We start from the raw sequence: 14,686 nt of genomic DNA on the forward strand, positions 1-14,686 counted from the left end.
ACCGCATCCTCTGCATGCATCTACCCCTGCTGGTCCTCTCACCTGCCATACTCACTCTTTTCTTTGCCTCTACTTGTCACTATCCTCCCCCATCTTTCATGGTCTAACCCAAATACCCCCTCCCCAAAACCTGCCACTCAGTGTTGACCGCATGTAACTAGTAAAGTGGATTTAGACAGGAAAACATGGGCTCCAGGCGTCAACCACAGAAGGCCCTGGATGACACAAGGTAGGTCATGTCTGCCTCTCCATGACTGGGTGTGCATTAAACTGAGGAGGAGGGTCCATATAGACAGGTGATGCTGAACCACAGGGCAGCAACAGCTGGTCCATCCAAGAGACCTCCCAGGTCTCAGTTCCCATCTAGGGCAGGCCCTAGGTCTGGAGGGACACCAAAGGCATGAGATGGTCTGTGGTACGGTGTCTGTTCTCAAGTCATGTTAGCTTTATAATAGTAATAATGATAATTATTACCATCCCCTGCCCCACCCTCATCAGCCACGGTCTGCCAAATTTGGCCCTAGTTACAGAGCTAAAGGAATCAGCCAGAGAGAGGGGCAGTCAATCACAACAAAGTCACCAGTCTGAGCCCCCATCCCCACTTCTACCCCTGTGGCCTAGACTGGCAGTCCCAGCAAACTGCCTAGTGATTCTGCAGGGCAATTTACATAGCCCTGGTGGCTCCCACTGAGATGGGCATGCTTTATATGGGTGCTTTGGACTTGGCTAAGTGTCCCAAAGATAAACCTTTAGGAATTAGTGCCTGTATTTACAACATCTTGAATTCTAGCTACTATGCGTTCTTTTAGTTCTAAAGGGGCAGTTGACTGAGGGGGAAATCAGAAATGTCCCTTGTTTGTGGGAGCAAACAGCCTCAGGACGAACTTTGGAACTATGTAGGTCCTCTGAGAGCAGCCCCAGGGGCCCTACAATAGTAAAAGGTAGCACCTAGCCAAAGGCTGAGCAGAGCAAGAGCCAGGAGAGCTCCATCTGCTTGGCCATCTCTCAGGTATCCTCAGAGGCCTCTGCCCGGTGTACTCAGTGTCTGTATCTGGCACAGGAAGGCTTGCTCTGTCCCCTGGAGCTCTCTACTATTTCTGTTTCTCAAAAAACTAGGTGACCCTATGCCCTTTTAATGTCAATATTGCTCATCACTGTGCCCAGGTAACCGTTTCAATCACGTTCTCACCTATGAAAGAGGCCATATACAAAGAAAGTCTACGCAACCAGATCCATAAGCAGGAGTGGGACCAAATGACCACTTGGCTTCAGGAAATTCAGAGCCTTAAACAATTAGGAGAGGCCAGAATGCCGCTGTGTTGTTTGTTTGCTTTGTTTATAATGATCTACAAAAGGCGTTTTCCCATAAACTAATAAAGGAAGCTAAGTTAACTATGCAAACAAAAGCATGGTGGGCAATGTGAACTGCCCATTTTAATGTATTTGTACCTGCCCGTCCTTCCACAAAAGATCCGAGGCTGCCGGGAGTAATTGCTATTAGAATAGTGGGCATGAGTGGTTAGTTTTTCCCCATCGCCGCAGGTTCGGACCTTCAAAGTGACCACTTATGGATGCTCCCTGGTGCTCCAGCTCAGAGGAAGCCCACTCTGAAGTCGCCCTTCCCACCCCCTCCTCTCCCTTCCGACTCAGCTCCACACGTCGGACAGTTGCGGCCAGCGGCGGTCATCCTGGTCCCCCGCCTCCGCCAGGACCCAGGGAAGGGAAGCTTTGGAAGTCAAGCGGCAGCCAAAAGATAACCTGCCCGCGGCAAGTCTCCGCACCCCCTCCCCCAGCCGTGTCACACCTGGCGGCCCCAACCAGGCTGGCAGTGCTCCCCGCTGCGGAGACCCGAGGCCGCGTCGCCTGGGCAGTGGGTGATGAAACTTCCCAGGCGCATTACCGCAGAGGGCGCGGGCGGGGCGCGGGGCGGGGGTGGGGGATCGAGAGCTGGTACCCCGGCTCACCAGCTCTCCTGGAGGAGGGTGGGGACGCGGGGGAGGGGCGACTGAGCACCAACGCCGGTGTGTGCCCGGGGGCGCTCCGTCGCGGCGCTCGAGTCCCTGCCCTCCCCTAGCCCTGCGAGCCCCCCGAGCAGCGCCGTGGGGTGACCGGGCTGAGAGCAGTTCCTGTCCCCGGCCCCGGCGCGGGGGAGACGTGAGCGTGCACACGTACACACACAGCAGGGGAAGAAGCGCTGCACGATGCGCCCAACTTTCTCCTTCCCTCCGCGGGCCGGGGGAGAAAGTAGCCTGGGCTATCCCGAGCTGGCGGTTCTTGGGGAGGGGGTCGAACAATAAAAGGAAGGAGATGGAGGTAATTTCCCTGGATTTAGCTTTTTTGTCTTTGCTTTTGTTCTCACCACTTCCGTCCAATGACTGGAGAGTAAAAGGGAACCCCGAGCTGGGTAGCCGGCAGCGCTTTGAGAAAATGCAGGAGTGTGTTTGGAGACGCGTAAAGTTGCCTTTCAAGCTCTGGCCTCCCGGGCAGGCGAAGCTCCGCGGCGGGCTGACTCAGGGCTGCCTTGGGCCTCCCTGCCACCCTCCTGGAAATGATGCAAGTCCCGACTGTCACCTGGATCCCTGCAGCCCAGCCTGGAATAGGATCGGGATTAGGGGAAGGACGAGAAACCACACTCCAGGTGTTGCACGGCCCTCCCAAGCGGGAAGACCGGGCAGTTGCTCTCACCAAAGACTGTATCAGTGCTTTTGCTCCTGTCTTCAATGGTGGGGTTCTTTTTAATGAAAATTGTCACAAGGCCGGGAATTCCCATGTGTGCTCATTTGGCCCACAGCATCACTGTGCCCAGGAAATTGCTTCAATCTATCAAGTCCTCTGGACTGGGAATCACACTGAATTTCAAACGGCGGAGAAAGGAAACTTTCCCAACCCGATGCGGGTGTCACGCGAACCAGGGGCACTGTCCTAGCGCAGACCGTCCCCCTTTAGCTGCAGCTGGAGCTGGGATTAGCTTTTGTATTCTGCAGCCCGTTCGGCCATTGCCCTGGAGTTCCTGCACACGCGCACGCATCTCCGGCCGCGCTCGCACACACACACACACACACACACACACACACACACACACACCCAAGAAGCGTGACCGCCGCCAGGTCGGCAACTTTGTCAGGCGCTCCCGGCGGAGCTCGGCTTCCTCCTGTAGTAGTTGGGCGCAGGCCCCGCCTCCCGGCCGTGTTGTCAAAAGGACCGGGGTCTCGGATTGGTCCAGCCGCCGGGACAACACCTGCTCGACTCCTTCATTCAAGTGAAACCAGAGCTTCCAGGGATATTTGAGGCACCATCCCTGCCATTGCCGGGCATTCGCGGCGCTGCTAACGGCCTGGTCACATGCTCTCCCGAGTGCTACTGGAGGGCGCTGGGTAACCTCTATCCGAGCTGCAGCCGCGAGGAGGAGGGAAACCGCGAGCAAAGAGGAAGAGGGGGAGAAGGAGGGGTAGCGGGGAAGGAGGAAGAAGAGGAGCGGAGCACAAAGGATCCAGGTCTCCCGGTGGAAGGGTAATATCAAGAACCATGTGTGCCGAGCGGCTGCGCCAGTTCGTGACCCTGGTTTTTGTGTTGGCCACCTTTGACCCGGCGCAAGGAACCGACGCCACCAACCCACTCCAAGGACCCCAAGACAGAAGCTCTCAGCAGAAGGGCCGCCTGTCCCTGCAGAATACAGGTAAGTGCACGCGCCCCTGCAGCCCGGAGCTGCTGGGAGAGTACACCGTGCAGCCACGCGGCGCGCCCCAGGCGTTTTGCCCGGAGCCAGGCGCCCACCCAGGGCCACGCAAACTCTTGGGATGGCACGGGAAGTGCTAAGGGAAGCGCGAGGCAAGGCGAGGTCCGCGCTGGGTTCCGAGCGCCCGGAATCTGCACGTGCTAGCAGGGTGATGAAATGGCTGGGGCAGGGCTTGTTGCTGCCCTCCCCAGGGTCGAGGGGAAATGAGGCAGCGTCTGACGCTGCCAGCGCCAGCCCCCGCCCCCGAGTCCCGGGTCCGGTGCAAAGCGTGCTTCATCCCGGCCGGCACGCGGGAGGCACAGAGGGTCCCCGGAGCTGGGCTGCGCCTGCACCCGGAGAACTTCTCTTCCCAGCCGGCCCGCCTCAGTAAGAGCGCCGCGTCTTCCCACTCCTCAAAAACTGCCGGACATCACAAACTTTGCGGGCGAGACAGCTGGCATTGTGAACTTCCCCGCCTCCTCCCGGGGGCACTGCTTTCGGAAGGGAGCGTGGGGGCGGGGGGCGCAAACCGTACCTCCACTGTGCTGCCGCCATCCCCAGCTCCTAGCCAGGTCAGCAAGCCAAGAAATGGTGACACGACCCGAACTGTGCGCTTCCTCTGCTAAACAGGCTCTTGGCTCACCCGCAAGCTGCAAAGCAGAGCCAGGCGTGCAGGGCACGGGGCTGGACCGTTTCCCAGCTCGGAAAGAGAAAGAAAATCTGCCAATAGCTCCTTCGCTCCACGACCCCCTCCCCCGACTTTGGGGAGCCGTGCGATCGCTGCGGCTTCGGCTTGCGTGCGCTCACCGCACGAGCAGGAAAGCACGAGTGCCCATTAGGGATGCCCCAAGTGAGTGAATCGCGGCACTGCGCGGTCCTGCCCCGGCGCCGCGAAGGGTCTTCCAGAGCCTGCCACCTCCACGTGCTGGGGCCGGCACCCCCACCACCCGGAGACCCTCTCCCACCCTCTCGCTCCTCTGGCGCTTCTTCTGAGAACTGACCGTGATTATCGGGGGTTGGTGACCCTCAGCAATACACGCCCCTCATTCTCTCCCTAGATTTAATCTGAATGCGGATTATCTGCTCCCACCCCGCCCTTCTTCCAAAAAATATTTTGCTGATGTAATTTTGTGGTTGGTTTAAATCAGAGACTTGGGTAGTGGGGAGGGAAGAAAGAGGCTTTGCATGCTGCAGCCTGACAGTTAACTCCCTCCGTCTGTCCTTTCGGAGAGAGGAATGGGGGCCACATTTGGTGAAGAAGAGCTGCCAGCTCCCAGGCTGTGGGAATTCTAGGGGATTGGGTGATATCTCACCCTTATGCCTAATTAAAAGGAGCCTGCAACCGTGGATAGTGGTGTTTCTAAAGGCTAGCCCCCGTCTAACTCCACTCCTGAGCCTGCTTGCCAACCGCAGCTTCCCTAGCTGGTATTTTAATGCTAAGGGTTGGGAGGCACTGCCTTAATAGGAATTCTGTTTTGATTTTTAGGTGTTGAATCATAAAGCTGAATAGAAACTGCTTTTTGGACGCTGTCACTTGGGTGTCAGGAAGGAAATGGCTGTGATTTAATAGCAGCAACTTCTGCAGATCAAGTAGAGAAGGGTACTTCATTGATGGACAGTCTTCAACTTAAATTTTATTTTTGTCTGTGGGTTTAAAAAGCTGAAATATATTTTGCTCTCAAACTGAGTGTTCCCACATATACTTTAATAAAATGGAAAGGATGAAAAGGAGGAATGCTCAGACCAACCTTCTGGTTACAATTTTTGTAATTTTTTGGCTCCTTCCTACAAATATTTACAAACAGAGACATTTTTCATGAGTAGATTAAAGGATGAAATTTTGTTTCCCCGGTCCTGAAATCATCATTACCAACTCTTTTGTCCTCCTTAAATTTTCCTTTAGTTGTTACTCATTTTTATTTCAAATGACCTCTCTGCATTGTCCAGCATGGGTCAGAGTTTTGTATATTATCTGTATGTGATTTTCCTTTCAGCGCAGATCCAGCACTGTTTGGTCAAAGCTGGCGATGTGGGGTGTGGCATGTTTGAATGTTTCGAGAACAACTCTTGTGAGATTCGGGGCTTACACGGAATTTGCATGACTTTTCTTCACAACGCTGGAAAATTCGATGCCCAGGTAAAAATCCATCCGAAGCATGAAGATTATTTGGGGTAGGCATGCATGATTGAAATGTTCATTAGAAAGCCTTGTTAACTAACTTCCTTTGCTATTCCTTGCGGTGCGTTTCAGTGCTTGCAAGTGACAGTCTAGGTATAAAACATTATGCCAGTGTCTCCCTTCTGCACTCATAAGCTGTGTCTACACAGGCAGGGTGGACTGGAGACCAACGTCATAATAAATGATAAACACCTTAGAAGGGGACATGCTGTGTCTGGCCACCAAGAACTTCATCTCGAAAGTCCGTGGCATGAGGTGCAGGGGCAGGAACACCCAATCATACATTTCAAAAGCCATTTTCACCTACTAGGAAAATAAGACAAACGTGTGTGAAAATTCATCATGTGGTATGTGTGCAGGCAACCCAAATAACTCAGGACCTCCAAAAGAGCAGACTTCCGTTCCTCCGGAGCAGCAGATCCTTCTCTTCAAAGCTGATAGGTCAAAACCCTGACTGAGTCCTTCAATTCCACACTTTCCTTTTGCTCTATCTAATAAATATAGTCAAGGCCTGACCCACTTCAGTCATCCCAGAGTCCCAAGGGGAACGCCAAGTTGATGGTCAGGGCAAGGTAGGAACACAACAAGCCACCTATGGCTCCAGTGCTGACAACTTAAATACATTTGTAGATGATAGTGGCATGGCATCAGGCTCACCTTCTTCGTGTTCTCCCTGGCCGCTTATATGCCCTGTGGAAATGCCCTGTTACTATGTCTCAGAAACCTCTCTCCCCCAGTTTATTGGAAAGGGTGGCCATCAGTTAGTGAGCCTGACCAAGCAGTGTCTGGGAACCAGGAGGGGAGGCGATGATGGGGCCAGCAGCCTGCACTGCAGAGGGTGTGCAGTGGCAAGAGAAGAAACTGAAACCAGGGAAGGACAGAGGTAGCACTTTGAATTCCTCCAGGCTCCCTAATAAAGCATCATTCTGGATTAACGGGAATTAGGAAACGTAATAGGAAATCCGGAGGAAAGACGTGTATTTAAGGGCAATCCCACAGGATGTCAGGGAAGAATACCAAGCACAGATGGCTACAGCCCTCGCAGAAATTAATCTTCCTTTTCTTTCTCAACCAACAGGAATATATTCTCAAGTTAGAGGCATCCCTTTCAAGTCGATGCTCAGCACATAACTGCTTAATAAACGGGCACACCCTGCCCTCCATTCCGTTTGGCTCTGGCTGGAGAGTCAAAAGAGAGGGAGCCATGGAGAGGGTGCCTGGGCCACATGGTTTTTCAGAGATCAGATGCTGTCTGTAGACATTTCTATGGCTGCTAAAGAAGAGAACCAAAATCAATGTGCTGGCTGGCTTCCCGCTTCCAACCTAAACCCGTTTACTTTCTCAACTCGGTGACTTCCAAGCCTGTCTAAAAACAGAGGGGTGACCTCTCCGGCAACAGCTCGTTTCTATAGTAATGTGGGGTGCGGGGATTCCTGAATAGGCATCCCACAATGCCTACAGGCTGTGGGAGGTTGATAAGGGAGCAGCACCAAGCTCCCCTCACACCCCCAACAGCTGTCTCCTTTCTAGGGTAAGCACAATCAAACGGGGTTGCCAGGAAAGAGAAATGCAGGCCAGATGTATGCCTGGCTGCCTTCGCCACTCAGAGGCAGGGAGCGTGGGGGAGGGGCCCCCAGTGCGGCAGTTCAGACTCCAGATGCTGCCAGGCAGGGTGCCAGGCCAGCCTTTTAGAGGCAATAATCCGAACAGTTTAAAGGAGTAGAGTCATTTTCAAAAAGGAAAGGAACACTCTTCCTGGTAAGGTGGGAGGAGACAAGGGTATGGATTTGGGTCCAAGGGAGGGGCAAAGGCAGAAAGGGAGACACACTCAGCACTCAATCTCGGTGTTGCTCCTGGAGTCAAGGGATAAAGGAAAAGTGTGAGATTTGGACAAGTAGGCACCTTCCTCTTAGGGAAAACTGCTCTCTGAGAACCGTGAAGGATTTATGAATTTGTGTCTGGCCACATTCCCTTTGTGTTCCAGAAAAGTTGACACTGAACCAACATGGAGCTACTTGAGGGACCTATACCCATGGAAGCCCAGTTGGAGGGAAAGTCACAGAGTAACAGGGGAGGAAGGAGGGAGAGGTGTTAGTCTACAGAACGCACGTCCCTTGCTGCCAAGTGCTGGAGCTGTCCTGTCACTCTGGGCACGCCTTCTGATGTGGCATTGCCTGCCACCTGGGAGGACATCCATCTCAGGTGGAGCCTTGGGGTTTCGATGTCAGAAATATCCTGTGTAAGCTCAGAAAGGGCTTAAATGTCCAAGCATGTAACGAGGACTCCTGCTCTCTGCCCCTCTCTCCCTTCCCCGGCCTGTGTGTTCTCAGGGCAAGTCATTCATCAAAGACGTCTTGAAATGTAAGGCCCACGCTCTGCGGCACAGGTTCGGCTGCATAAGCCGGAAGTGCCCGGCCATCCGGGAAATGGTGTTGCAGTTGCAGCGGGAATGCTACCTCAAGCACGATCTGTGCACGGTGGCCCAGGAGAACACCCAGGTGATAGTGGAGATGATCCATTTCAAGGACATGCTGCTGCAGGAGTAAGTACCACCCCGCAGAGGGCCCGGGGTGGAGGGGCTGCCCAGCAAAGTCGGCAATGTTTATGGGAGGAGAGCCACGTTGCTTCTAGAGGCTGAATGCCCGACAAATGGAGAAGGCTTCCATTTACTTCAGAAAGCTACACTCCTAGAAGGCTCCTTTCCTGCAGGCTTTCAGAAAAAGAGAATGCTCTCATCAGTCTCAAAATCACAAGCAACAGAAATGGGAAATCATTTTACTAAGCATGAAATGTGTCAATTCGAAAATGCTCTTCATCTTCCCCTTAGCCAAGAACCCACTATTCTCTGACTATTTTGAGTAGCTGTAGAAGTGTCCTTACAGACAGCAGATTGCTAATAAGATCTGTTGATTATTTACTAAGTGCCGGGCCCTGCGCTAAGAGCTCCTTGTGACCTTTTCACTTGATCCTCACCACAGCCCTTGTCACCTCCATTTGACAGATGAGAAAACTGAGACTCACTAAGGCAAAGCTCACACAGCTAGCGACAAGCAAAGCCAGGCTTGGGACCCAAGCAGTCTGGCTCCAGAACCTATAATCTTAAATGCCAAAAGCAGAGCTATCGATGTTTTTCCTGCCTCCTTAACTTTCCTTTCCCTTAGAAAGTTTGGTTCACCTTCTCTAACACATTGGTGCCCTCTCAGAGAAAATGCAAAACAAATGCCAAAAACTTTAATCAGCTGAATACTTTCATGCCAAAACAAGGAAATGTGAACTTACTTATTTGAAGACTTGAAATTCAATGACTAATTCAGGATGCATCTCATTCCTTACAAAATATCCCAGCTAGAGGATCCTAAATTTTACAGCATGGTAAAGCACATTGGTACACAGATTTTTTTTTTAAATATTGATGATGGTTCTTTCCTCAGAGACACAGAGCAGAAAGCCACTCACCAAGCCAGTTCAGTATAAGTCATTACCAGTTTAATGGCACTGTTGGTCTCTCCATGGTGACACATTGAGCCAAATCAGTTTAACTGTATGAACTCTTGCTCAGACTGTGCCACAACCTTCTTCCAGCTATGTCCCTACCAATACCAACAGTACTTAGATGACAGAGGACAGCAACCACCTCCTGTCACTCTCCACTTGGTTATAAGTCATAGGCATCTTGCAACACCCGTGGTGCAGGCGAAACTGCAGGAAGCTCTTGCCAAAAGCAAAACAATGTTGCATTTTCCTTGAGTTACGCTAATACCTTATAAAATACTTTTTATTCTTCAAATACTTGTAAATGAGCAATAGCAACCACAGTATCACCAACAATGATAGTTGTCATGTTTTCGAATGTGCTAGGCCCTTGGCCAGGGCACTTACCTGGGTTATCTCATGTATCTTTCCCAAAGATGCTACCAGACAGAAATCACTATGCCCAAAAGGAGGAAAGTGAAGCTAAGAGATTAGAGAACTGGCACAAGGTTTGATTCCTGCTTTTAAGCTTTGGAATTGCTGGTATACATGGCTGAAGCCAGTTGTCAGGAATAGACTTCAAAGCTGCTCCTGGCCTATCCCCTCCCTGCTAGACCTGAAAGGGCTCACAGCTCCCCACGTGTGGTGGGCTTCTTGTCCTTTTATCAAATATATCCCCATTACACAAGGAGAATACTCTAGAATTCCCTTCCTTCAGGTGCCTGTGGAAGAGGTAAGTGCCCCATGGCTAGGAAACGCCATGAGCTTCACTCGCCTCCAGGCCTGTCTCCCATTAGAGAGTCTGCTGGCCTCAGGACTGGATGGGTGATGGGGCCCATTCCTAGTTTATAAGGCTATAATGCACGCCTGGAGCACAGGAAGACTATCTTTCTTGGAGAAGAGTATTCTTTGGGAAAACTGAAGGTTTGAAGTCCCACCCCCTCCCCTTAATTTAAGAAGGAGGTAAACCCCTGTGAGTTCTAGTGTCTCTTTCTTGGGAATATGGCCCTTTGGGCCATGGGCTTCCCACACCATTCAGAATGAGCCCATGACCCCCTCCCCAGCCTGCTCCGGAGTAAGAAGCCTGGTCACATGCTGGTCCTCTGGCTTCCCACTAAGTCAGCATCTCTAGGCAGGGATCTTCCCTAACTCCCACTTCCCACAAACGCCCATTACCTTTCCTTCTGAAGCCATGGGCTGTGCATCAGCTTGTACTTCTGGCTGAACTGTCTGTTTTTTAGGGTTTTTTTTCCTCCAGCCATCTTAACTGATTTAAACTATGCTATCGGTCCCCAGATATCAAGAAGGCCATTTCTGAATGTGTGGCATTGGTTTAAAAAAAAAAGGAGCGAACCTCCAGAACTTGCTTTTCATTTTAGAGAAGAGGAAATCACAGTCACCCCAGAATCTGCACCACCCCCATTCTTCAACCCAACCCCGACCACACCAGAACACTCAGCCCCACTTAATGCTGCTCTTTTCAAGCTCTTCCTCCCTGCTCCCCTCGCCCCTTCCTGCCTGCCCCACTTTCCGCACAGCATCTGTTTCCCCCTAGCTGCAGCCGGCCTGCCTTGCCCCCGGCCCCCACTCGCTGTGTCGATGGGTGCTGGCAGCCTCCAGGCACACCCCCCTCCAAGTATTTTTTTAAATCCTTTAGCCTTGCTGACACCCAGTTGAATGAGCTAGACTTTGTCATTAGACACGGGCTGAGTTTGCAGCCTGAGAAGGCACCATGCCAGCTCAGAACACAGCTTAGATGAACTCGGTTCGGCACACACACCCCTCCCCGAAGTTCACGGCTTCCTCCTCCTGAGAAAGGGCCGAGGGCAGAGGAGAGCGTAGGCTCATCCAGCCTTCTCGGATCCAGATCGGCGTTGGGCTTCTGAGGGCTCACCTGGCAGACAGAACTCCCTGGCCGAGGAGGCAAAAGAGAGGCCCCTGTCTGTATATTCCCAAGACAGCTTTCCCCTTACTCTGGGGAAAGGAGCTTGAAGACAGCATCCAATCCAGTTAGTATCTCAGAAAGACAGAAACTCAGCCCTGCAGTGTGCTCGCCTAGCCCTGGCGCTGCGGCAGGCACAGTCAGGTGCTAAAATCCTGCTGCCGCTTTAGCAGACACACTCAGTGAACTCGAGCTCCAGAGGCAGGTTCTAGTTTTCACGAAACAGAAGGAAACAAACAGGCACGGAGCATTCGCCTCCTGCGTTCTCACCTCTGGACAAGCCAAGGAGACAGTGTCTTGCGCTGTCAGGAGCCTGCCTTAGAGGGCTGAAAGCCCTTTGCTCAGCCGCCATGCACAGACTTGCTGACTCCAAAGTCATCAAGCGGGCCCTGAAAAGCAGCTTGATCTCTATCAGGCAGAACATTCCTCCTCTCTGCTCTGTTCTCAGCCGAGCCCTGGGCCCTGAAGCCCAGAAGCTTCCAAAAGCCACCTTCTCCCCACTCTTTTTTTTTTTTTTTTTGCTTCCATGAAGTGAGGACAGTTCAGTCAATTTCAACTTGAGGACTAATTCATAAAACTGCAGTAAACAACTGCCCACATCTCAAACCACAATCTGTTCTATCCACATAGCAACAACTGCCAACTTGCAAAGAAAGGGTTATGGGCTGTAACACAGCCTCCCTGGTGGTCCAGGCTTAAGGAGGACAAATCAGATTGCTCCTTGATATGAATGACTTCACATTCCAGGGTGACTTCCCTGCTCAGGGCGATGGCCCAGAGCTGCAATGCTCGAGGTCAGATAGATCAGAAACTTTGCCAGTGAGGACTGACTAGGAATGCTGGTTAGCCACATGAAACATTCGATACCCCCTTTGGTGGGGGGCGGTTTAAAAACCAGTGAAAGGTTAAAAAAAAAAAAAAAAAAAAAGCTCAATGAGTGACCCGTTGCTGTGGACACTCCTTACCAGCTGGGCCTGTAAATATAAAAAGCAGATGCACACTGCTCCTGCCTTCTGCACACCTTGTCCACCCCCAGAATCATTTCTTCCAGCAGTTTCCCTAAAGAACAACCCAAGACAACCAGAATGGCCTGAGCAACTGGCTCTGCCCTCCAGAACTAAGTATGTTCGTCGCACAAACACAGGGGACCCTGACCACCAGCCTGCACCTCCAAATCCAAGGAAGCTCAGACTGAAAGAATAAAGATGCATAGATGGCCACACCCACTCCCCAGCCTCTGCTACTGAGAGAGGAAATGTATGGGCAATGACGTCCCAGGAAGGTGGTCTTCCTACCTCCCACTTCAGCTCTTCCAGACTCCTCCAGATGCAGAGGAAATGCATCCAATAACTTCCAAAAACACCCATCTTCATCGTGAGCCTAAACCCCAGGCAAACACAGACATGGGGAAAATGGTTTCTTAGGAGCTTCTCATAGAAGGCACATGGCCCTAAACCTTCCTGGCTTCCCCTTCCCTACCAAAAAGAATCCCCTGTTTGAGAGTCTACATAAGGCCCTGCGATACTTGCCTAATTAGGATTCCACTGGACCCCAGAGCCATCTCCACTCTAACTGAAACTCACCTAGTTAGTGTAGCCTAAACCCACCCAGAGCTCTCCTGCCCTCCTGTCATTATTCATAGAGCTGCCTAGAGTCCTCACCTTCCCTAGATACTCTTCCTTTTAAAGTCCTAAGCTCTCATCCCAAGCCCTAAGCTCTTACCCTATGCACCTATGAGCCTGGAACACAGTGGCCACCCAGGACTTTATAGAAAGTGAGAAAAGGCTTGAAGTCCTTTGAGAGAGATCTTCCACCAAACCCAAACCAAGTATTGGCCATGCCTCTTTCCCGGCATCGCCTCTGCCTTCTGTGTTCAGGACCTGCTCCATTCCCAGTCTCTCTCTCTCTCTCTCTCTCTCTCTCTCTCTCTCTCTCTCTCTCTCTCTCCTTTCAATCTTTAGGCCCTACCTGGACCTCGTGAACTTGCTGCTGACCTGTGGGGAGGAGGTGAAGGAGGCCATCACCCACAGCGTGCAGGCTCAGTGTGAGCACAACTGGGGAAGCCTATGCTCCATCTTGAGCTTCTGCACCTCGGCCATCCAGAGGCGCCCCACGGAGCCCCCCGAACGCCAGCCCCAGGTGGACACAGCCAAGCTCTCCAGGACCCACCACGGGGAAGTAGGACATCATCTCCCAGAAGCCAGCAGTAGGGAGACCGGCCGAGGTGCCAAGGGTGAGCGAGGTAGCAAGAGCCACCCAAACCCCCATGCTCGGAGTAGAGTCGGGGGCCTTGGGGCCCAGGGACCTTCCGGAAGCAGCGAGTGGGAGGATGAACAGTCCGAGTATTCTGATATCCGGAGGTGAAACGTAAGGGCCTGGCGACGAAATCTTTCCTCTGCGCCGTCCATTTTCTTATCTATGGACATTCCAAAACATTTACCATTAGAGAGGGGGGATGTCATATGCAGGATTCTGTGGGGACTGTAGACTTCATGGAGGTGTGTGTTCTCGGAACGGACAGGTGAGATGGAGACCCCTGGGGCCGCGGGGTCTCGGGGGTGCCTGGTGAATTCTGCACTTACACATACTCAAGGGAGCGCGCCCGCGTTATCCTTGTATCTTTGTCTTCTTTCCATCTGTGGAGCAAGTGGGTGGTGGCTGCTCTGTAGTGGGGGAGGTGAACCGGGAGGGGCAGGGTAAGGCAGGACCCCCGGGGCTGGACCACACAGTGGGTGCTGGGCCCCGCCCCAAAGCTGGTGGTGCAGCAGCCTCTGGTGCTGTCTCCACGGAAGTCAGAGCGGCTGGATTCCAGGACAGGAGTGAATGTAAAAATAAATATCGCTTCGAATGCAAGACAAGGGTGGAGAGGAGGCAGGGGCCGAGGGGGTGCTTGGTGCCAAACTGAAATTAAGTTTCTTGCATGGGACCTTGCGGTTCAGAGCTCTTGGTGGCAGCGGGGGGAGGGGTGGGAGGAGTGTCATTTCTCTGTGTAATTTCTGAGCCATTGTTCTGTCTGGGCTGGGGGCGGGGGCACACTGTCCAAGGGAGCGGCCCCTGTGAGTTTATATTTTTACCACTGCTTCAAATCTCCATTTCACTTTTTTATTTGTCCAGTTATATCTACATATCTGTCATCTAAATAAATGGCTTTCAAACAAAGCAACTGGGTCATTAAAACCAGCTCAAAGGGGATTTTTTTAAAAACCAGCCCATCCTTTGAGGCTGATTTTTTTTTTTTTTTAAGTTCTATTTTAAAAGCTATCAAACAGCGACATAGCAATACATCTGACTGCCTGACATGGACTCCTGCCCACTTGGGGGAAACTTTACGCCCAGAGGAAAATGCACACATGGGGAGTACATTTAACAAATTTCCCTT

General features: G+C 52.1%; 1 protein-coding gene across 1 annotated transcript; it reads left to right on the plus strand.

Annotated features, from left to right (window-relative positions):
- The first annotated feature begins 3,125 nt into the window (after positions 1 to 3,125).
- STC2 (stanniocalcin 2) lies at positions 3,126 to 14,466 on the plus strand. Its single transcript, XM_003936138.4, has 4 exons — positions 3,126 to 3,676; positions 5,710 to 5,852; positions 8,225 to 8,436; positions 13,269 to 14,466. Exons 1-4 carry the CDS (start codon positions 3,526 to 3,528, stop codon positions 13,669 to 13,671), a joined length of 909 nt encoding a protein of 302 aa, XP_003936187.3. The 5' UTR covers positions 3,126 to 3,525; the 3' UTR covers positions 13,672 to 14,466.
- The last annotated feature ends 220 nt before the right edge of the window (positions 14,467 to 14,686 follow it).

The sequence above is a fragment of the Saimiri boliviensis genome, chromosome 20, assembly GCF_048565385.1.
Source record: "Saimiri boliviensis isolate mSaiBol1 chromosome 20, mSaiBol1.pri, whole genome shotgun sequence".
In the NCBI taxonomy this organism is placed as follows: Eukaryota; Metazoa; Chordata; class Mammalia; order Primates; family Cebidae; genus Saimiri; species Saimiri boliviensis.